Here is a 22,042-nt window from a genome sequence, read left to right on the forward strand (position 1 = left end):
TGGACTTGAAATAGGGGTCATACCTTTGCTAGAGTTGAAGCAATATTATACCCGTCCCTTCTTTCTCAAAATACTGTATTGAGCAATGTTAAATCTCCACAATCCCAGCAAAGAAGAATGTGAAGCTAAAGTAGCGTAGACATAAATTGTTATATAATAAATCACACGTGACGCACTATGACGAGTGTTGCAGGGGTATGAGTGTTCAGGCACTCCAGATTCCAACCCCGCTACTCGAGCCATGCCATTCCATTCACAGAAACATCAAACCCCAACATTCGTTTTTCTTCCCCAATACATCCTCTCATAGTCCACACGCCAATAGACCAAGATGTCTCGCCACAAGCTAGTAAAGAACCTCGATCTCGACGACGAGCTCGACGATTTTGATGGGGACGATTATGAGGAAGCGGAAGCGGAAGGTATGTCCCCTCTACCCCACCTCCCCACCATACATTTGCCTGATCTGACCCCTCCATCAGAATTCAGCGAAGAAGACAAACAACTCCTACAAGCGGGCTCTGTCGCCGTACGCGCCGAGCTCCCACCGGATATTACGAGTCAGATTAGCGATAAACAGATCACGGACGCGCTGTGGCATTATTATTACGATGTAGAGAAGAGTGTGAGCTATCTGGTGGGGACTGTTAAAAAGGAGAGTGTGAAGAAGGAACCGAAAGTGCAAGGTGCGTTTCATTTAATTTCTGTGTTCGGGTGAGGGAATGGGCTGCGAGGGCAGGGCCTGGCTTTTGCAGGTGGGTTTGCTCTCTTGCTTGCGAATGTTGTTAGATTGTAAATTGCGCTCTTGCTGACTTAGATTGCTAGGTGTACCATGCTCGAGACCTTTCTCGTTTGCAGACTTCTTTAAGGATACACCGTGGTTCAACGTTCCTGCCGATCGACAGTCTGTTCTCGTTGCACCTCTATGTCCTCGAGGTGGTCTTTTGGGTGGTTCGTCGTCTGATGGAGCACCAAAGATGTCGAAGTTACAGGCATTGGCTGCGGCCCGAAAGAAAAAGGCGCAGGAAAAATCGGGAAGTGCGGATAGCGGGGTTGAAAAGCCTATGGCTGATCTGAAAATCGATGGGGATACAAAGATGGTGGACGCTCCGGAGAAACATGCATCTCGTGGATTTCCTTTACGAAAACGCAAGGATACAAATGAGCACGAGAAAGTCCCAAAGGCTGCCCTTACCCAAAAAGAACCAGGGCCAAGGACATCTACACCCCCAGAAGAGCCACCCCAACAAGCAGAGCCCTCCGCCTTCGCCAATACCATGTTCAGCAGCCCCCCTCAACAACCCCACAGACCTTCAGAAGACCTCTTCACGCTTCCCTACACTGCGAGTAGTGCTTCAGCAGCCTCTAACCCCTTCTCAGGACCCAGCCCAGATGATATAGTTATCGCGGCGCAGTCGAAAGGTTCTGCAATTTCTACTAGCAACGGGAAGAAGTGAAGACTGACTATTCCCTTATCAGCAGCCAATAAGCCCAGTAAGGGACCAGTCAAAACTAATGGAGAGAAGAGAGCAGACCAGATTGCGCAGGGCGTAGAGGCAATGAAAATTGATGATACACCGAGGGCGAAGAGCAAAAATCTGGATGTTCTGGCCGAGTATGAGAAGGCGAAGACGAAGAATGCGGCGAATTTTGTGGTTATTGGTCATGTTGATGCTGGGAAAAGTACTTTGATGGGCCGGCTATTATATGACCTGAAGGTTGTAGATCAACGGACGATAGATCGATATCGAAAAGAGGCCGAGAAGATGGGAAAGTCGTCTTTTGCGCTGGCATGGGTACTAGATCAAGGATCTGAAGAAAGAGCTCGTGGCGTTACAATCGATATCGCCACCAACAAATTCGAGACCGATAAAACGACTTTTACTATTCTGGACGCCCCAGGACATAGAGATTTTATCCCCAACATGATAGCAGGAGCAAGTCAAGCAGATTTCGCAGTGCTAGTCATTGACGCCAACACCGGCTCCTTTGAATCAGGTCTCAAGGGCCAGACAAAAGAACACGCATTGTTAGTAAGAAGCATGGGCGTGCAACGTATAATAATCGTCGTCAACAAACTCGACACAGTGGCATGGTCTGAAGATCGCTTCACCGAAATCGCAACCCAAGTTTCCGCATTTCTCACCACGGCCGGTTTTCTCCCCAAAAACATTTCTTTCATCCCCACCTCCGGCCTACATGGCGATAATATCGCGCGGCGCTCTACAGAACCAGAAGCAGCTTGGTATAAAGGGCCTACATTAGTCGAAGAACTAGATAACTCGGAGCCCATCACGCGCGCACTGTCCAAACCCCTCAGACTGACAGTCGGCGATATCTTCCGTGGCGGTGTCCAGAATCCCATCTCCATATCCGGCCGTATTGAGTCTGGCTCCCTCCAGGTTGGCGATGCATTGCTCGCTCAACCAGCCGGCCAAAAATGCTTTATCAAGGCTCTAGACATTGATTCTGAGCCATCAGATTGGGCGGTAGCAGGTCAAAACGTAACGCTTCATCTTGGCCCTCACGACATTGATCAACATTTGAAAGTAGGGGATGTGTTATGTAGCCCGAAAGAACCGATTGTGAATGTGAGGGAGTTTACGGCAAAGGTGTTGGCGTTTGAGTTCTTGACGCCAATGGGTGTTGATGTGCATCGGGGACGTCTGCATACACCGGGGAGGATTAGAGAGATTGTAGCGGTGCTGGATAAGGGGACTGGGATGCCGGTGGGGAAGAAGAAGCCGCGGATTGTGAAGCCGGGACAGGTGGCGAGGGTTGTAGTGGAGCTTGATGGTGAGGGGGGGGTGCCACTTGAGGCTCCGGGACGGGTGGTTCTAAGGGGAAATGGGGAGACGGTTGCTGCTGGGTTGTTGGAATAGAGGATTGCATGAAAGAAAGGCTGGGGGGAATTACGAAGTACGAGCGATGAGAATACACGTTAAGATACCTACAGCTTTTGCGACCTGCCTTTGGAATTCCATCCGTACTCGTGGCATAATCTAGTCTCCACGGCAAGAAACACAGACTTCGGTAAGTGATCAAATGTGTGACTCTTTGTCTGAGAGGAAACATGACATGGATATTTGTCTTCTGGCATGTATAATGCGATTTTAAAAGGCGTCGTCTGTCTGGTCTGACTCGAAGTTTGTCAAGCCATGATGCTGTATCCTACGATACCTACTTGTACATCTATTACTTTGCCTGTATAAGGTATAGGGTTCTCATGAAATCAGACCCGAGAATACAAGAAAGAAAGCAAATGAAAGGTACTAGATGATATAGTATAGAAAGAGGGGCATTGAGGGAATGAGTGAGTCTCTGGGATTCATCCCTTCTCGAATTAGTTCTATCCAGCCTGGCTGGTGAACCGTGCGTGTATATTTATCTTTATGGAATATTCGAGACGGCTCAAAAGGTACTAGATTTGCGTAGTTAGGGGGTGTGGCAGGGTGGATTAAGGTACGGATAATAAAGACACGTTTTACTGGACGAAAGAAGAGAAAGGTGGCCTCTTAGTAGTGGTAACATCACTTCAGCCACTCGCTAGACAACTTTCTCCATGCTGTTGCTGTCCTTTCCGCCTTCTCTTCCCCCCCATTTAAAGTTAAAGTTATGGACAACTAGCCTTTTCCGCCGCAACACCTAAGCGAGCCAATCATATCCCCACCGCCCGATTTGAAGACACGGTTACAGCTTCGATTAGCTGTGATAAAGTTCCCTTTGAGCGCCATCTTGTCCTCTTCTTTTTCTTTTCTTCCAAGCAACCTTCCCCTTCCACAACAATCGCTCTCCTCCCCTCTCAGCATCTTGGTCTAATACAACGATCATCATGGCGCGAGGCAATCAAACCTCTTTCTTTCTGGGCCTGTCCTTTGTGGCCTATTTCATTCTTCTTCTCTCGCCCCTGGCTTTCATGCAGACTGTAAACGCAGAAGATGCCCAGGACCCAATACAAGAGAGCTATGGAACTGGTATGTACACCTCCAACCACAGTCTGTCTGCGGAGCTTAGGAACAGCTGCTAATGGTTTTTGTTTCGGTTGCAGTCATCGGTATTGATCTTGGAACTACCTACTCCTGCGTCGGTGTGATGCAGAAGGGCAAAGTCGAAATACTTGTAAACGATCAAGGACATCGGATAACACCTTCATACGTCGCCTTTACCGATGATGAGAGATTAGTCGGAGATGCAGCCAAGAACCAGGCTGCTGCGAACCCAAAAAATACGATTTATGATATCAAGTACGTGTCCTATTCGCTTTTATACTTGGCATGCGCCAAGTGCTTTTGAGCAGTCACTAACAGGTGTCCTGTGCAGGCGAATGATCGGTCGCAAGTTTTCGGATAAAGATGTACAGGGTGACATGAAGCACTTCCCATTCAATGTTGTTGAGAAGAGTGGCAAGCCCAATGTTCAGGTCGTAGTCAATGGATCCCCCAAGACCTTCACCCCCGAGGAGGTCTCAGCCATGATTCTTGGAAAGATGAAGGAGGTTGCAGAGTCGTATCTTGGAAACAAGGTCACTCACGCAGTCGTCACTGTCCCAGCTTACTTCAACGACAACCAGAGACAGGCTACCAAGGATGCAGGTGTCATTGCCGGTCTCAACGTCCTCCGTATTGTCAACGAACCTACTGCCGCAGCTATTGCCTACGGTCTCGACAAGACTGATGGAGAACGTCAAATCATTGTCTACGATCTCGGTGGAGGAACTTTCGATGTCTCCCTTCTGTCCATTGATCGTGGTGTATTTGAGGTTCTTTCTACCGCTGGTGACACTCATTTGGGTGGTGAAGATTTCGACCAACGTATCATCAACTACTTCGCCAAGAAGTTCAACAAGGAGAACAGCGTCGACATTACCAAGGATCTCAAGACCATGGGTAAACTAAAGCGTGAGGCCGAGAAAGCCAAGCGAACTCTGTCCTCCCAAAAGACTACCCGTATCGAAATCGAAGCTTTCCACAGCGGCAAGGACTTCTCCGAAACCCTCACCCGAGCCAAGTTCGAGGAGCTGAACATGGATCTCTTCAAGAAGACTTTGAAGCCAGTTGAGCAAGTTCTCAAGGACGCCAAGGTCAAGAAGGGTGAAGTTGACGATATCGTCTTGGTCGGAGGATCCACCCGTATCCCCAAGGTCGTCGAGCTCATCGAAGAGTACTTTGGTGGCAAGAAGGCTAGCAAAGGTATCAACCCTGACGAGGCTGTTGCATTCGGTGCCGCTGTCCAAGGTGGTGTCTTGTCTGGTGAAGAAGGAACCGCCGAAATCGTTCTCATGGACGTAAACCCACTCACTCTTGGTATTGAGACCACTGGCGGCGTCATGACAAAGCTGATTCCCCGCAACACCGTCATCCCTACCCGAAAATCTCAAATATTCTCCACCGCCGCCGATAACCAGCCCGTAGTCCTGATCCAGGTCTTCGAAGGTGAGCGCACTATGACCAAGGACAACAACCAGCTTGGAAAATTCGAACTCACCGGTATCCCACCTGCGCCCCGCGGTGTTCCTCAAATCGAAGTCTCGTTCGAACTTGACGCCAACGGAATCCTGAAGGTTACAGCTGGTGATAAGGGAACTGGAAACGAGAAGTCCATCACCATTACCAACGACAAGGGCCGTCTCACTCAAGAGGAAATCGACCGTATGGTTGAGGAAGCCGAGCAATATGCCGATGAAGATAAGGCTACCAAGGAGCGCATCGAGTCCCGAAATGGTCTCGAGAACTACGCTTTCAGCTTGAAGAACCAGGTCAATGATGATGAGGGTCTTGGTGGCAAGATCGATGAGGATGACAAGGAAGCTGTAAGTATTTCATTATCTTGAGGAAAATGACCAATCGGCTAACGCATGCAATAGCTCTTGGACGCCGTCAAGGAAACCACCGAATGGCTCGAGGAGAACGCTGCGACCGCCACATCCGAAGACTTCGAGGAGCAAAAGGAGAAGCTCTCGAACGTTGCCTACCCTATTACATCGAAGCTATACTCGGGCGGAGCTCCTGGTGGAGATGCGGATGATGAGCCAGATTCTCACGATGAGTTGTAGACGTGATGACTTGTAATTGATTAAGATAGGAAACACTTTTTTAACTAGTTCTCGTTTTTGCAAGAAAGGGGCGTTCTCAATATCACGCGCGTGCATTATTGTTGGTTGGCTGGTGGGGCCCCTGAAGGAGAGCATAGACTTGATGGGGCTGGCTGGGCTGGAAAGAACAATTGTATCATAAAAGCATAAATGAAGATGAGATTGACTAGTCTTCGAAGTTGTGAGTGATTGATTTCACGTCATTTTTCTACATCGCGTTGCATTGCATGCACGTCATTCTTTATTCAACAGCACCTCTTTCTCACCTATATATGATATCATTTCTCTTTCACCAGATTCAAGTGTTCCTCACCTCCCACGTACTATATATAGTTTTGCGATATTGGGGGGGCATTATTAATTGATTGATTGGTTGATTTATTGGTTGGTTGGTTGTTCGGGATGTTTGGTTCACGTATTAACGCTACGAGTTTCCAAAGCAAGCCTGGCTATCAATCACCCTTCCTCGCACATTGCGTGCAACTACCTTCCTTCCTTCCTTACCTCGAGTACCCATCTAGCTAGTACCCAGCACACCCAACAACACCTCCAGCGCCGACATTTCCTGCCCGACGCCTGTAACGCCATCACAACCGCCCACATACCACTTCGTGCCACACAGCGACTGCGAGCCTTCCCCTGCGCCTGAACACGCGAGAGCCGCTGCCTGCGCACTAGGTGTCAGAAGCGCGAGGATATCTGGTTGCAACGACGGGATTAGCAGGGCTGTGGTGGTCATCCAGCGCGAGAGGTAGGCTTTGAAACTGTATTGGTCGGTGTTGCAGGAGCTGGTGGTCTCGCATTGGGACTCGTACATTATGGACGTGGCATTGGGGGAGGGGGTGAAGAATTGGGATGTTGCGTGGCCGAGGAGGCCTTTAGTGCGGGTGAGCCAGATTGATGGAGGGGAGGTGGAAGGAGAAGGAGAAGTGGAGTTTGAAGCGCTGGTATTGGTATTGGCATTGTCGAGCAACGTCATAACAGCAGCGCCGTACAGGAAAATGGCGTTATTGTACGTCCACTGCTGCGTACTCAGCACAGTGCAATTCTCACCATTATCATCGCCCGCGCCATCGATCACAGCCCACGTCGTCTCGTTGATAAAACCCACGCCCGTCATCCAATCCCACTCTTTTTCTGCCCACTCGCGATAGGTCGCATTCCCGGTGTGGAGCGCGAGGCGCGCGGCGAGCTGGAAGAACCCGCCGTTGGAGATGGTGGATTTGTAGTCGAAGCCGGCGTTGGAGGGCGTGAATTGCCATTTGAGACCCCCGTTGCATTGCGTGGTGTTCCAGCGGGTTACGAACTCGTTGAAGGTGTTGATGGCGAGGGTGAGGTATGGGTTATTTGAGTTTGAGGTAGGCGCAGGTGAGGTGCTGGTGTTGGTGATGGGGACGGGGAAGGCGTATTCGACGGCTGACATGGCGGTCAGTGCCCAGAAGGCCTGGTCGTCGTTCCCGGTATCGAAGACTTGGTTAGCCATGATGAAGTCGTTGTTCGGGCCTGCTTGGGAGAGGATAGCGAGGCCGACGTCCGTCACGTATGTGCTGTCGTTGGTGTAGTGCCAGTAGGAGATCATGGTCCCCCACATGGCACCCGCTTCCCACCAGTAATATGGCTTTGAAAGGACGCCAAGGGAGGGAGAGTTGGGTTGAGAGCCGGTGTAGTAGGACATTAAGTCGTGGGCGATGGTGTGCGTAGCACTGAGAAGGGAACCTGTTTATGAACATCTTCTTAGGACATGTCCCGTTTGATATCATACTGGCAAACGGATGGGGTTTGAAATCACTGACTTTGATTTTTGACATCGAGCGTGATACCAGACGCTATATCTAAAACACCAATAAAGCATATTGCTAAGCTGTGAAGCTGGCTCTTGGTACTAGAAAACATCGTTCGTTGCGTGGTGATGAGAAAAGACAAGCAAGTAGAGTCTGGGAGTTGTGAAGATCGTTTTGTAATTTAACAAAAGAATAGAATTGTCTTGATTTATGAAAGTATCCGCAACATATTGAAAGTCGAACAAGAGGTGATTCACATTCACATTCAAACAAGTGGGCAGCCCGGTGGGAATCACAATAGTGAGTCAATAGTAAAGGACCGGTATTGTTGAGAAGTTAAATGAATTGGAAAAGCAAAGAAAGATGCAACATAAGCAACTAAGACAACGGCTGGCAAATGGGGAGAAATGTAATGAAATGGAAGGAAGTAAGTCTCTAAATAAGGTACGTTACAGAGGTAAAAGGAGGATCAATAGCACTAGGAAATCCTCAATCATCCCTGGCTATTTTTACTGCAAGGTGCAACCTTCCACATAGGTAAAACGGATACAACAGCCATGTGATTAATGGCTAATAGTTTAGGCATTACCTTAGCATAATACTTAGATTTGTGCCGTGATATGCTTCGTAGATTAGGCAGATGTTTAGGTTGTAGGTAGCTATAAAGTTTGCACCGGAAAAACATGGATTGGGGGTTTAACATACCTGCATGATTTGATTTCCCGCTTCTTGTGGAGCATGGGTAGATCTCCCCGGATCCTGCAGGAGGGGGGTTTCAATTAAGCGGGACAGAGCAGATGGCGGAAGACTGAAATAGATGGCGCTTGTCTCATTGGCTATTATGATTGGTGGACAGAGATTTGCAAGAAGAGTCTAATATGGTCATGAAATCAAGCTTAACGATAGAGACTATGGAGTGAAATAACATGAGTTGTTATTTATGCAGGTTATATCTTCATTTCGTCTCTTTTAGTCGAGACATGTGCATCTAAATAGTTATTAATTGCTTATACCTATAATGAGATGTGAAGGAAGCTGAGGGTGTTTGAGTAGTAAACTACAATTAGGTGCGCTGCCTTTTCGAGTTTAGCGTGCCTGTGTTGGGGATGTGTCGAGCCGGACTGAAAGTGACTCCGTCTCCGTCAGCCCCTGATATTCAAAGCAACTCCTAGTCTCTCCCCCAAACTCAATGTTGTGGGATTTAATATGGCGGAGTACGTTAATCCCCGAGCACAGTCCTGTCAGAATTGTGTCAAAGCCAAGGCGAAGTGCTATGGCCATACTGATGGCACTTGTGAGAGGTATATCCACTCCGCTTCTTGCCCGAGCATGGCATGCCACCTGACTTCTACTGATTATTGTTGTAGATGCAATCGCATGCGTAGAGAGTGCGTGATGCAAGTTCCTATTGTGCGGAAACGAAAAGCTGGGAAGGCATCGTAAGAATCCAACTTCTTTTCACGATCCATACTGATCGGTCTTACAGTCATGAAGCTCAAACGGGGCGAATAGTTGAGCTAGAGGGACGACTGAATGATCTAGTGTCACGTTTACCTCTTCCACTCGGTGCCAAACATACGAGTCCGGTCTTCACCCCTGAGTCCACCAATACTCTATCAAGTGGATTGAGCACGTTTCCCAATCATCAAAATCCAAGTGCCGAAGAAGCAGGAGATACGCGACCAGATCATGGAGCCGGGTTTGGATCAACATCAAGTGCTTCTGATCTACCACGCAGCACATCAAATGCCGATGATTTATTGGATGTATTCCGCCAGAAACTTGCTCGACAGGTCCCTTTCATCTTTGTTCCTAGGCAAATGAGTGCTCTAACTCTCAATCGGGAGAGACCGTTCCTCTATCAAGCCATCGTCACTGTAGCTTCATATCACGATTCTGTACATCAGATCGATTTAGGACACCAGTTCCTCAAGCATCTAACGGAACATCTCGTTTTGCAAGGGCACAAGAATTTAGATATGCTACAAGGGCTTCTTGTGTATATCACATGGTCTGTAATCTTCCTGGTCGTGATTGAGCTTGTGACTGATTATCCTGTAATATATAGGTATAATGGGCTGTTTAATGCCAGATCACAGCTCACGACGCTTCTTGGTTTCGCTTTCACTCTCGTGATTGACTTGCACTTGTACCTACCCATGGCGAGGTTTGAGAAACACGAAAAGTTCTTGGATGAGATGAAAGGTGTTTTAACTTGTTGCAACCATGTGGCTTGGGCTCGCAAAGCAGAGCCATCCAGGGAAGAAAAGAGGACTCTTCTGGGATGCTTTTATCTCTTCGAATGCGTAGGTTATTCACATATTCTTCTGTACATATTGCTAATGATCTCTCAGGTCTCAGCAACTTTTTGCCGTTATAATCCCTTGCAGTGGACGTCATATATCCAGGACTGCTACGATGATATTTCAAACGCCCCTGAAAATGAAAATGATTCCTATCTTGGGCAGCTTTCAATCTTACAACGAATTTCGGAGGGCGTCAGACAGAGCGGTCTTCGAAGCTTTCCTTCGCAACCTCGAGTTTGGAATGCAGCTACTGGAGTTCACTTCAAGTTGCTATTATCAGAATTACAAAGGTTCAAAGGCTCCTTGCCAAAGAATCTGCAGCAAGATGGTAACACCCAAGCTTTCATTTATTGTTCTCTCATTTATCGTAAAACTCAAACTGATTCAAAGAATTCTATACAGCGATCATTCTTATGCATTACCATGCCATCGAGATGTATCTGTTTGAGATTGGCTTCTACATGCCCCCCACAACCCTAACCGATACGCCTTCCCTCCAAAGAGCCGAAATCCTACTCATGTGCCACCATGCCACTCGAGCTTTCTCAGACATCTACTTTTCAATCGATTTTGACTCCACCCCCTTCATAAATTTCAGCCCAGTTTTTCTCTCGCAGATCTACTTCGTCATGATGACGCTCTCGAAACTATCACTATTCGACGCCGACGACTGGGACGCCAGTAACGTCCAAACGACGCTAGATCTCTCCACTGTATTGGACCTCGCGGTCACGATGACTGAAGCCGCGAGTGCTAGGTATGACTTGAGGGATGATGATAAGCCGTGGCTTCAGGTCACTCGCAGGATGCGGCAGGTGAAGGTGAGGTTTGAGCATCTGCTGGCAAATGAGAATCGTGATCTTGCTGCTGCGGTATCTGGTACACAGATGCAAGGAGACGCCATAAACATGTCGATGCCATTGTTCTTGAACCAATTTGATCTGCTTGATGACAGGTTTTGGCAAAATGTGCCGAACGAAGACACGTTTATAGCTTGATGCTGTCTCGATACAGCCTCTGTTTAGAAGCTGAAGACGTGATATAACATAATCAATGCCTCCTTCTCGTGCGTTTGGTACGTGTTGTGGTTCAGAGTACAATCGAGTTCTTTGGCGAGTATCTGACACCTTACTTTAGAGCTAAGATCGCTGAGTTTTAATCCCACCGACCCCGTCTCGGTGTCTTGGCGTAGATGGGGTTAACTCCTATAGTGTTTTACGGCCCGTACTTACAGAAAGAAGCCTCGCCCTGGACAGAAATAGCGACATTTAAAACCAATGAGAATAAGTGCTGCTTTCTGTGTCCGGCAAGCTCAAGGGTTTATAATGGGCGGTCTTTTTGCGCAGAAGGCCGTTGGACACTGCAGGGCTTAAGTATGACTCTACTCGCTTTTCTTTGAGTCTGACAGTGGAGACAGTTTTTACTCTATAACTTTATACTCCGCGCCACTTGAAGAGCTTAGATTCGACGGAATACGAGGCTCTAAAGAAGGAGTCTCACTTTAAGATTGCTTTAGCTATCATCCTTCGTGCTGTTCTGCAGATTTACACTAGGGTAAAGAACCAGTCACATACGCGGAATCTATCATTTCTACGCTAAAACAGTCTCCACTGTCAGACTTTTAATAGAAGTGAGTATGAGTTCGAATGTGTCCGTCGGAGTGGACCAGAAAGTTGCACTCCGTTCCGTCGGAGACATCACAACAAACCAATCTGACATCGAACTTTAGTCTGACTCATATACTTATATTGCCATCAGTTTCGTCCCAAAATGAGAACTATCCTGAATTGTTTCTTTCAACATGGCGGCATTAAACAATTCTCAAACCAACGTTGCGTCCTCGATGGAAACTAATGACCTCCATGAGGAAAAGAAAGACGAGATGCTTGGCTCGAGTAGCGACTTTATTGGCGAGATGGCGATCAATCAACCGGAAGTGCTGAGTGGATATCAACTATACCTGCTTGTTTTTTCAATCTCATTAGCTGGGTTTCTATACAGCTTGGATGTTACTATCATTGTGACAGTAAGTTCAGACATCCTGCTACAACAATAGGAAGAAAGACCTCTCAGATCACGGCTTTGATTGCTAAACTTCCGAAAAGGCTATCCCTACTATCACAACTCATTTCCACACCATTGAGGATATTGGTTGGTATGGGAGTGCATACCTCATCACATTGTGAGTTTTACTCTTGGGTATCTCTCAAGCTGCGGCCCGTTGCCCGATTTTAACCTCTTTTTAGATGCTCTTGTGCTCCTGTGATTGGCAAGCTCTATCAATACTACAATTCAAAGGTGGATATTCAACAGTCTACTAGCCCTTCCTCTACCACTTCTGCTCAACTTGGGCGGATTTGCTAACAATTGATTTCCTCCTTTTGCTCTAGGTCACGGCCTTCATATTCATCATCATCTTCGAGATTGGTTCCCTGATCTGTGGCATTGCGCCGTCCTCGATAGCTCTCGTCATCGGTCGTGCTGTAGCTGGAATTGGTGGAGCGGGAATCTTCAGTGGAGGTCTCACCATTGTGGCACAATCAACAACAAAAGAGCAACGCGGGCGTGAGTATAACACCTATCGCTCCTATCTTTGAATAGGAGTGTCTGCATCTTAAGATATACTAATCGCGGTGTAATGATATAGGTCTAGTGGCGTTGATCTATATATTCTCCATGGTGGGGAGCATTATCTCTCCAATAATCGGCGGGGCTCTCACGGAGAGGACCTCATGGAGATGGTGTAAGTGTTGATTATACTTGCATTTGCATTTCACAATGCAAATATGTAGGGACCTGTGAAACTGACTACATCACAGGCTTTTACATCAATCTACCTGCTGGGGGGGTCACTTTGGCCGTCCTTGCTTTCATTCGAATCCCCGAGAATCGAGAAAAGACTAATAAGAAAAAGCCCACCTTTGGTGAAGCAATCAACCGACTTGATCCCATCGGATTCGCACTCTTTGCGCCATTCTGTGTCATGCTTCTCATTTCCCTGCAGTGGGGCGGCTCCACGCATCCCTGGAACTCATCTACCATAATCGGGCTTTTTATCGGTTCCGGACTATGTCTTTTCGTGTTTTTGTTTTGGGAGCACAGGAGAGGAGACACAGCTATGATACCCCTGTCAATGCTTCGCCAACACATTTTCTATTCGAGCTGTCTCGTTACCGCCGCGCAATATGGTTCCATGAATCTCTTTTCGTATTATTTGCCAGTCTGGTTTCAGACAGTTTTGGGGGTAGACCCGATCCTCAGTGGTGTGTATTTCATGGCAACGGCAGCGACATTAATAGTCACCATGTTTCTCACTGGAGTCATAGGTAGTATCATCTTCATTCAGATCCATCCATCCATTGTGCCCATTCCTGTTTCCCTTGGTTTTTTGAATGCTCACTTACATACGTTCTCCTTTCTAATAGGTGCCAAGTTGGGAACGCCCGCAATGTTCTCCATTCTGGGTAACGGGATCTCTACTATCGGCAGCGGTCTAATGGGTACCTTCACCCCATCGTCCCACACAGCCGCATGGGCCGGCTTTCAAGTTCTCGCCGGACTAGGCCGAGGTATGACTCTGCAACAACCCATCAACGCCGTGCAGCAGACGCTCGATCCCGCAAAGATGGCAGTCGGAACGTCCATTGTGATATTCTGCCAGTTTTTCGGCGGAGCCCTGATCCTAGCCGTGGCAGAAGTGGATTTCAGTACCTCTCTACGATCGGCTCTGAAACAATATGCTCCCGGTGTAGATGCGAATTTAATCTTCGATGTCGGGGCGGCGGGCGTGAGGGACGCGGTCACGAGTGAGCAGCTCCCTGGTGTTTTGAGGGCGTATAACCAGGCTGTTGTGAACGTATTTGTAAGTCTTATCTTCTGTGCGGACGAAAATATATGCGGGCTGCGAACTGAATGATTGTAGTATCTTGGTTGTGCGGTTTCTGGGCTGGCCTTCCTGGCCGCCTGGGGAATGGGTCTTGGTACGACAAAGAAGAGTAAACCTGCCGATGTCGAGGAGGTATAATGGTGACATTACTCTTATTTCTGCGCCCCTTTCATGGATCTCTAGATTGGATAATCGTCGCATGAAATAGCGATCAAAAGCGTTGAATTTGACGGACATTGCACCTGAACATTGCCTTTAGCTGGAGTTTAATGGAGATGGCTGAAACCAAAATTGTTAATTGAGCCTAGATCTATATAATAGTTTGGAACATAAGCGACTATCTTCTGTTCTCTTCTAACTTCTAGTCTTTAGCTGTAGCGCATGTATTCTAACTCCATTCCGTGCACCCGTAAACAGTGAAACCAACTACCACAAGACAACATCAGCAAAGCCAAAGGACTATAGCTACAAACCCACCCCATCCTACGTCATTCCCGCATGCCATGCATCGACCAATCAGAAAGATGTAACCATTCACAAAAGTCCGATGCCAGAACAGTGCATCATTCACAAGATATCCAATAACTACCTACGTAGCTTATTATAAACTCCCATCTACACTTAATGAACCCTAACTCTACAACTATTTAATTAATCCATCTAAACAATTGAGCTTTATGAACAAACATCCCATCAAACCAACCATGCGTCTCCCAAGACTCCCCACCACCAAATCAAAAGAACCCGCCAAACAAACACGCCCACCACCCGACGCCACCCCCATCTCACCCACCACTACCACTAAAACTGCACGCTCAACGCGCGACTCGCGCGGCTCGCGGCTCTCGACGCGGGACCCGGACGTGAACCGTGCGAACGTGCTGGACGCAATCGAGAAGCACTACTTGGATCTCAAGACCTTGTTTCTGGAAAACAAGCTGCGGAAGAATGAGACATGGCGGTGGCTGCAGGACCGCGGGTACAAGGGTTCGGAGCAGGAGGATGAAGGGGAGGCGGAGGATAGGGAGAAGCGGAGGGTGTTTCGTTTTACCACGCCGCCGGAGCCGGGGGAGGACACGGTGAGGGTGAATGTTTCGTATGTGATACTAAAGATTCATCCGGATGGGCAGTTGGAGGAGGTGTGGATGGGGATTAAGCCGAGCGAACTTAATGCTAGGAGGAGCGGTGACGGTGGTGGGAGTGGGAGTGGATTTTTTTGATCATAGGTAGCGAGGATAGGAGAATGGGTTTATCGTCAGTCATTGAATTATTGGAATAGCATAACACAACTTTGTGGGTCAGAGATGCCGTTGACAGAGGAGTTATGATTGATTTCCCCTCGGCAGATAGATCAGAGATCTTTTACTTTGAAGATAATTCTTCTAGACTAAATCTCATAGCAATCTCAATACCAGTTCGTCATACTCCATACACAACAATGAACAGTAGCAAAATAATTCAAGCACAAAACCGCTTCCTCAGGTTCGACGCACAACTCCGGTACCCAACAAGAGACGGGGCGACGGAGGCAGAGATAGCGACGGAAATGAGGAAGTGGCTGGTGATGTATTCCTACTTGGATATGGTGGACTTGGACTGCAAGGAGGATGTGGTGGGGATATTCAAGGCTTTAATAACTTCGTTTATACGAGCCGTGGGGGATCTATGATAAAGGGCAAGAGGAAGGAAGGAAAAGGGAAAATCGTGTGATTTATGTAACATGGATAGAATACGCATGGAGCATAATAAAGACTGGTGGAATATGGCGTGGAAAGCTGCAAACGGATAAGGCACGAGAAAACTCATCATGTGATAAATCTTCTGGACTTGAGGTTACACATCGTGGAGATCATGAAAGGTGATGCTGTGAATCTCAGACTTCCACTCCCACTGGGAATGATTCACCTTCCAGACTTAAATCAACGTGAATAACGGATATGCCTTCACTCACACTACGAGTATTTCAACACCTCCACTTCCTTCTTCATTCTTCTTCACCAACAACCTTCCTCACAAAACCCCAACACCTCAACGGACACCGAAACACATTCTTCCAACATGCAGAACCAACCACAAAGATCCAGAAGCAATTCACGAACGCGAACGGTGATCGAAACTTTGCCGGGTTGGACAGACAAGGAAAAGTACGACTCTGTCTCGAGTTTATTTTTCAGGAAAAGACAAGGCACTTGCCGCCATTTAGAACATAATGGGAAATACCATACCAAGCCTATAAAAACAACCAAGACAACAGATCCGCGATAATGAGCAAACAATGATCATTCAATCAATCAATCAAAAAGCTTAGAAATAGAAGTAAAGTAGTGTCTCGCGAGGAAAGAAATGCAGAAGTGAAGTGGAGGCGGAGCATCACGTTTGTAAGTATAAAGCAAAACAGTTGCATGGCAGGCACCGAGGCGGATACAAACTGGAAAAAAAGTAAAACATGTCTTCGCAGAATCAAGGTGATTCTGAGTGTTACGGTAGAAAGATAAGACTCAAAGTTGATGATTTTCCAAAGCATCGCCTAGGATTTCCGTCAGGGCAAGGACCTTCTCCTCCTGGAACCTGCGTCCTATAATCTGCACGGCAACATGTGCACCATCGTATATCTCCGGATCATCTACACTATATCAGTAATCCATTATGTTGCGTCAAATCAAAGTCTTTCCCCTCTTATAACAAAGGACGAAAAGCGAGATAGACAGGTAGGTGGGTATAAACAAACTTACAAGCTAAATGAACCACCTCGTCTTGGGAATTCTGAGGCGTGTACCCAGAATCCACAACATCAATACTCTTATCCGCTCTTGTGACCGGGAGGACGGAGGTAGAGTAGTCGAGTAGATTCACGATGGTTGAGAAGCTTGGCATCGAGTACTTGGCTGTGGGGTCGTCACTAAGGACTGGATCCCTAATAAAACAGAACATGTCAAATCAGCCATCAGAACTCAAAGAACATGAACATATCATAGTAGCTATACATACATATCGGGTCTCGCAGCCGCGTACGGCGCGATTGGTGCGATTACTGCGTCTACGGGACGTCCAGTGCCGGTCAGGGCAGAGGTGCTGTTCCAGTATTCCATGTATTCTTTCTGGTAGGCGCGTTTGCCGATGTTGATGGCTGCTATTTGGGATGCGGTGTATTGTTCCTTGAGCGTGCCGTAGGCTGAGGCGATTGGGCCGAGCATGGGCTCACCAGAGAGAGCAAATGCTGCGTGGACTGCGACTGTCAGAATCTAGTCCAAAGGGGAAGAGAAAGACAAACTATCGGTGCCTCCATCAAATAGCCATGTTTGAAACTAAAACAAAAAAAGGTCAGAAGAAGCTTTCCCCGCAATATGAATCAGGTGACTTACCACCAAATCAAGCCCTTTTTGATGACAAGGTGGCTCCCAATCAACTATTCTATGACCTAACTTCTCAACCGTCTTCACAACGATATCCATCGCCCTCCTAACAGGCGGATGGAAATTAACAGCCCCATCCGTCTTCATAATTCCAAACGCAAGCCGTCCCCCACCACCCGCTTTCACAATATCAAACACCGCATTCTCCTGCTCATCTCTCCACGGAATCTCCGCCACAAGCGGATCACGTAGCCACGGCTCCTGACTCAAAACGCACTTAAGAACCAACTTCAACGCTCCTACACTGGTGGCCAGCGGTCCCACAACACTCAAAAGAGTATTCTGCCCATCCATGCTGTTAGCCATTCCCTCATACGGTACACGTCCACTGCTAGGCCTGATCCCGTAAAGGCCGTTGAATGCAGCGGGGACGCGGATGCTCCCACCGATATCGGTACCAAACCCAACGGGGCTACCTTTAAGGCTGATAAGGGCGCCTTCGCCGCCTGAGGAGCCGCCGCAGGAGAGGAAGCGGTTCGTGGGGTTCCAGGTGTATGTTATAATGTTGTTCATTGTTTCGCCGGCCATGAGGGTATGTGGGACGGAGGTTTTGACGTATAGGATTGCACCGAGGCGGCGGAGGGTGCTGGCTAGTTCTGATTCAAAGACACGTTCTTTGCCGGTTCCAGTGGTTCCTTGGAACGTGTTAATCCACTGGAAGATTTTAGCATTTTTGGTCTTTCATTGGAAGCTTTGAAATTGGGAGTGATGAAGGGTTAGGTGAGTTCGGAATTTAGGGATCTTGGGGTGGGAGAACTTGGGAAGGTGTGAAGATACTTACTCCAACATAACCCATCGTAGTCTCAACGCCTTTCACGTGAAACTGATCCTTCAAACTAACAGGCAAGCCATGCAGTAGTCCAACCGGCTTCCCGTTCTTAACATAATACTCATCCATTTTCCTCGCATCAGAAAGGGCAGCCTCAAAGAATATCTCGTGCAGACAATTAACCTGTTCAAACGGTTAACATCAACCTTTCCATTACAAAGACGAAAAAGGCAGAATATGAAGCAATTTCCTTCAAAACATACCATCTGATGCGCCAAGGCCGCTCTATGACAAAATGCCTCCGTAACCTCCAGCGCAGTCCATGACCCGACCGTAGTCTGCTTTACAATTCCCACTGCATCTGTTTCCGTGATTTCTATTTCCCGTGGAGACAAGAATTGCTGAATGTATTTCCCGGTGACATTTCGCTGTTCCGCGGCAGGGGGAACGGGGCTGGGAAGACGCCAGGAAGGGGGAATGAGGGCATTGACTGAGTCGCGTTTTGTTTTGGCTAGGGTTTGCCAATCCATTGTTGCGGGACTTTCAGCTTAGTTCCAACTCCAAAATTGTAGGAATATCTGGAGCTTTCCTAGAGTTTTGAAAATATGGACGTCGCTGGTGATACATGTACAGAAATCCTTATCGGCGTGTATGGCGGGGTGCATATTTTGGTAGTAGTGTGGAATCATTTATGCATGCTGATACCGTACTGCTATCTCACCCACCACAATATTATTTTTTTACACTCATTTCGCTTAAGGCTCTCCAATCAAGCGATTGAATGCTTAGCCTATGTGGAGTTGTAGAGGGAATCCTTTTTTGATGCTCTCTTTAGCAGATGTATGAGTGAAATGAATGTAACAAAAATCCTCTGTGGTGAGATAGTACGGTAGAAAATTTTAGAGTGGGAGGACAGGAAAATAAGTAAGTTGGAGGCGCTCTCTCCTCGCCCACTTACTCAAACATCTGCCTTACGTTTAAATTGATCCTCCTATTCCCCATCCAGCCCTCATACGCCGGAAAGTCTTTTCCCGGCCATGACTGTAGATATTTCGGACAAGTTCCTTGGATGATCTTCGGGACGCCGTGCCAAGCATACCTTGACTCGCCGTCCATATACACCACATCTCCTGATCTCAATAGTATTGTTTCGTGGTGTAGTACGCCCGAAGTCTTGTCCTTGAGGCCGATGACGAAGAGCGCGCTGCAGCCGAGACTGATGGAAACGAGGCCCCGATTAACGGCTTCGGAAACGTCGCGGTGGAGAGAGAGCTTGTCTCTAGGGGTGTAGACGTTGAGGATTGCTGCTTGGGGGGTTGTGGATGGGAAGAGAGAGTGGATGAGATGAGCAATTGCTGGGGGGAATCTAGGAGGAGTTCCTGTTGGATATTCTTTCTTTGTCCAATCGTATTGCCCGCCAAGGGTTACCCAGTGGAGGCCTTTTTCGAGGACAGCTCGATTTGAGAGGGGCTTGTGGGTAGCGTGATCCTTGGGTAGGTGGAGAGAATCTTCTGGATCGGTGGTGAAGAATGAAGCTTTGTTGGGTGGGTAGGTGATAGTGTGGTGGAGATGCAGGTTGGTTTGGTTTTCTGGGTTTGAGAGCTCTCGATGGAGGAGGGCTGAGAGTAGACTTTGCTGGACCGATGGTGGGAGAAGAGAGGGGAAGACCATGAGACCTGATAGAGTCAGAAAGTAGGTAGAAGAGGTGCAAAAAAATGTAGGTTTGTGAAGCAGAAGGCAAAATGTTGTACTATTGAACTTGCGATGTCAGATGGTAACTACCCATTGTTAACAGAACAAGAATATGTTTCAGGAGTGAGAAAAAAAGAGACTTATTTGGATCTTGGACTTGATGAGAAAGAATATGTTGAAAAGCGACATGTGAAGCAATAAAAGTCCTTCCTTACCAGGTATCTTCTCAATGTCATATGCGGTTGCTTTCCAAGCAGCCATATCAATACCATCAGCTGAGACGGCGAGACCAGAGACATTTCCAAGCCCAAAATCTCCGCTAGCACCAGTCTGGAAATCATTACTAGCCAGAAACTGCCTGAAGTGTTCTCCTAAGAGTTCGGGCGAGATACTTCCAGTGCCTGCATTAGCCCTGAGGGGCTCGGTATCCAGGACCTCGTTCTTCAAACGCTCTGGAGTAATGGCCGTGGCACTGGACCATGATTTGTAAATATCTCTCAACTTCTGAGGAGGCGCTTCGTGAGGATCCAAGTGTTTAGAAGTTGGCATTGTGTCGGCCACGGAGCCCATTTTTGAGGTACTCATGTGAGGCGCCTAAATAAAGTGCTAAAAGTCATGCGATTTGAAAGAAAGAAGTGCCAGCTCAAATTCCGGGATTTCTGGATGATGTTATTAGTATGAAAATGCCTATCTTCGAGTATATGTTGTGCATGATAAACTAGGAGCTGAAATAAAGTTATTGTATTGAGGTTGGTTCAGGTAAAATCAAAGTCAGGGTCCGAAGCGGACTAGTGACCAGCCCAGCACCAGCCAGCATTTCGCGTTTTCCTGTGTTGACTTCGCGCCCAACTTTTTGTTTACAACAACGACCAACATTCGACTACGACAACCCTCGACGTCTCCACCAGCACCAGGAGAATAACACACTCAACTCGATACGATCTGGATCCTCGATTTGACAACTCTCCGTCCATCTCTATTAATTCTTCATCTGCAACGTCCACAGATGCTGTAGTAATCAAGGACTGCCCCTCTTTCACCGCCCCACCAGACAACAGCCTCGAAAAGCAGATTTACCTGCATCAATTACACCTTTTACACTCGTTTGTGCACCTTTATACACATATTTCATCATGGAAAACTACCAGAAACTCGAAAAGGTTGGAGAAGGTACGTCAATGCATCTCCATGTCTAATTGTGCCCGACATGGTTAGCAGCGTGCACAAAAGGCGACTTGCTTACAGCCCCTCTAGGAACTTACGGCGTTGTCTACAAAGCCCGCGACCTCACCCATGCTGGCCGCATTGTAGCCCTGAAGAAAATCCGCCTGGAAGCGGAAGACGAAGGAGTCCCCTCCACCGCAATTCGCGAGATCTCCCTCCTCAAAGAGATGAACGACCCGAACATTGTGCGCCTCTTTAACATTGTACACGCCGACGGTCACAAGCTTTACCTTGTCTTCGAGTTCCTTGACTTGGACCTGAAGAAATACATGGAAGCCTTACCGGTGTCTGAGGGTGGTAGGGGAAAGGGTTTACCTGATGGATCGGGACCGGATCTCGGTCGATTAGGGCTGGGCGATAAGATGGTGAAGAAGTTTATGAGTCAGTTGTGCGAAGGGGTACGGTATTGCCATAGCCATCGTGTGCTGCATCGGGATTTGAAGCCGCAGAATCTCCTCATTGATCGGGAGGGAAATCTCAAGCTGGCGGATTTCGGCTTGGCTAGAGCTTTTGGTGTGCCGTTGAGGACGTATACGCATGAGGTTGTCACGCTGTGGTACCGGAGCCCGGAGATCCTGCTAGGTGGGAGACAGTATTCTACTGGTGTTGATATGTGGAGTGTTGGGTGTATTTTTGCAGAGATGTGTACACGGAAGCCGCTGTTTGCAGGAGATTCGGAGATTGATGAGATTTTCAAGATCTTCAAGTATTCACTCCCCCTATCTTCGTCGTTCTTCTTTTTCATACTGACCAAAACAGACTCCTAGGCACACCTACCGAAGCCGAATGGCCAGGCGTTTCCGACAAAACCTGCTTCCCAGACTTCAAGACCTCATTCCCGAAATGGCAACGCGACATGTCGCAACCACTGATCAAGGAG

At 47.7% G+C, this 22,042-nt stretch overlaps 8 protein-coding genes across 8 annotated transcripts; 5 read left to right on the forward strand and 3 right to left on the reverse strand.

Annotated features, from left to right (window-relative positions):
- Positions 1–331: 331 nt before the first annotated feature.
- Positions 332–2,882, forward strand: HBS1L (HBS1-like protein; the record flags this gene model as incomplete). Its single annotated transcript, XM_031145278.1, has 4 exons — positions 332–422; positions 483–686; positions 826–1,422; positions 1,480–2,882. The coding sequence occupies 4 exons, from the start codon at positions 332–334 to the stop codon at positions 2,880–2,882; spliced, it is 2,295 nt and encodes a 764-aa protein (XP_031009796.1).
- Positions 2,883–3,832: 950 nt separating this feature from the next.
- grp78 (78 kDa glucose-regulated-like protein) lies at positions 3,833–6,052 on the forward strand (the record flags this gene model as incomplete). Its single annotated transcript, XM_031145279.1, has 4 exons — positions 3,833–3,974; positions 4,049–4,244; positions 4,321–5,809; positions 5,864–6,052. 4 exons carry the CDS (start codon positions 3,833–3,835, stop codon positions 6,050–6,052), a joined length of 2,016 nt encoding a protein of 671 aa, XP_031009797.1.
- A 556-nt stretch (positions 6,053–6,608) lies between these two features.
- On the reverse strand, positions 6,609–7,984 carry DCW1_7 (Mannan endo-1,6-alpha-mannosidase; the record flags this gene model as incomplete). The annotated part of the gene is made up of 2 exons (XM_031145280.1): positions 6,609–7,807; positions 7,885–7,984. 2 exons carry the CDS (start codon positions 7,982–7,984, stop codon positions 6,609–6,611), a joined length of 1,299 nt encoding a protein of 432 aa, XP_031009836.1.
- A 1,283-nt stretch (positions 7,985–9,267) lies between these two features.
- LHYA1_G000289 (uncharacterized protein) lies at positions 9,268–11,176 on the forward strand (the record flags this gene model as incomplete). Its single annotated transcript, XM_031145281.1, has 4 exons — positions 9,268–9,311; positions 9,359–10,178; positions 10,227–10,506; positions 10,581–11,176. The coding sequence occupies 4 exons, from the start codon at positions 9,268–9,270 to the stop codon at positions 11,174–11,176; spliced, it is 1,740 nt and encodes a 579-aa protein (XP_031009837.1).
- An 803-nt stretch (positions 11,177–11,979) lies between these two features.
- Positions 11,980–14,202, forward strand: mlcE_0 (Efflux pump; the record flags this gene model as incomplete). The annotated part of the gene is made up of 7 exons (XM_031145282.1): positions 11,980–12,204; positions 12,284–12,360; positions 12,425–12,476; positions 12,569–12,743; positions 12,826–12,921; positions 12,998–14,040; positions 14,101–14,202. The coding sequence occupies 7 exons, from the start codon at positions 11,980–11,982 to the stop codon at positions 14,200–14,202; spliced, it is 1,770 nt and encodes a 589-aa protein (XP_031009783.1).
- A 2,360-nt stretch (positions 14,203–16,562) lies between these two features.
- amdS_2 (Acetamidase) lies at positions 16,563–18,776 on the reverse strand (the record flags this gene model as incomplete). The annotated part of the gene is made up of 7 exons (XM_031145283.1): positions 16,563–16,687; positions 16,797–16,978; positions 17,053–17,290; positions 17,336–17,369; positions 17,427–18,131; positions 18,259–18,429; positions 18,510–18,776. The coding sequence occupies 7 exons, from the start codon at positions 18,774–18,776 to the stop codon at positions 16,563–16,565; spliced, it is 1,722 nt and encodes a 573-aa protein (XP_031009782.1).
- A 424-nt stretch (positions 18,777–19,200) lies between these two features.
- abh1_1 (Alpha-ketoglutarate-dependent dioxygenase) lies at positions 19,201–20,508 on the reverse strand (the record flags this gene model as incomplete). The annotated part of the gene is made up of 2 exons (XM_031145284.1): positions 19,201–19,922; positions 20,154–20,508. 2 exons carry the CDS (start codon positions 20,506–20,508, stop codon positions 19,201–19,203), a joined length of 1,077 nt encoding a protein of 358 aa, XP_031009785.1.
- A 563-nt stretch (positions 20,509–21,071) lies between these two features.
- On the forward strand, positions 21,072–21,929 carry CDC2 (Cyclin-dependent kinase; the record flags this gene model as incomplete). The annotated part of the gene is made up of 2 exons (XM_031145285.1): positions 21,072–21,108; positions 21,157–21,929. 2 exons carry the CDS (start codon positions 21,072–21,074, stop codon positions 21,927–21,929), a joined length of 810 nt encoding a protein of 269 aa, XP_031009784.1.
- Positions 21,930–22,042: the final 113 nt, after the last annotated feature.

Source organism: Lachnellula hyalina, assembly GCF_007821495.1.
Source record: "Lachnellula hyalina strain CBS 185.66 chromosome Unknown contig00002, whole genome shotgun sequence".
NCBI classification, from domain to species: domain Eukaryota; kingdom Fungi; phylum Ascomycota; class Leotiomycetes; order Helotiales; family Lachnaceae; genus Lachnellula; species Lachnellula hyalina.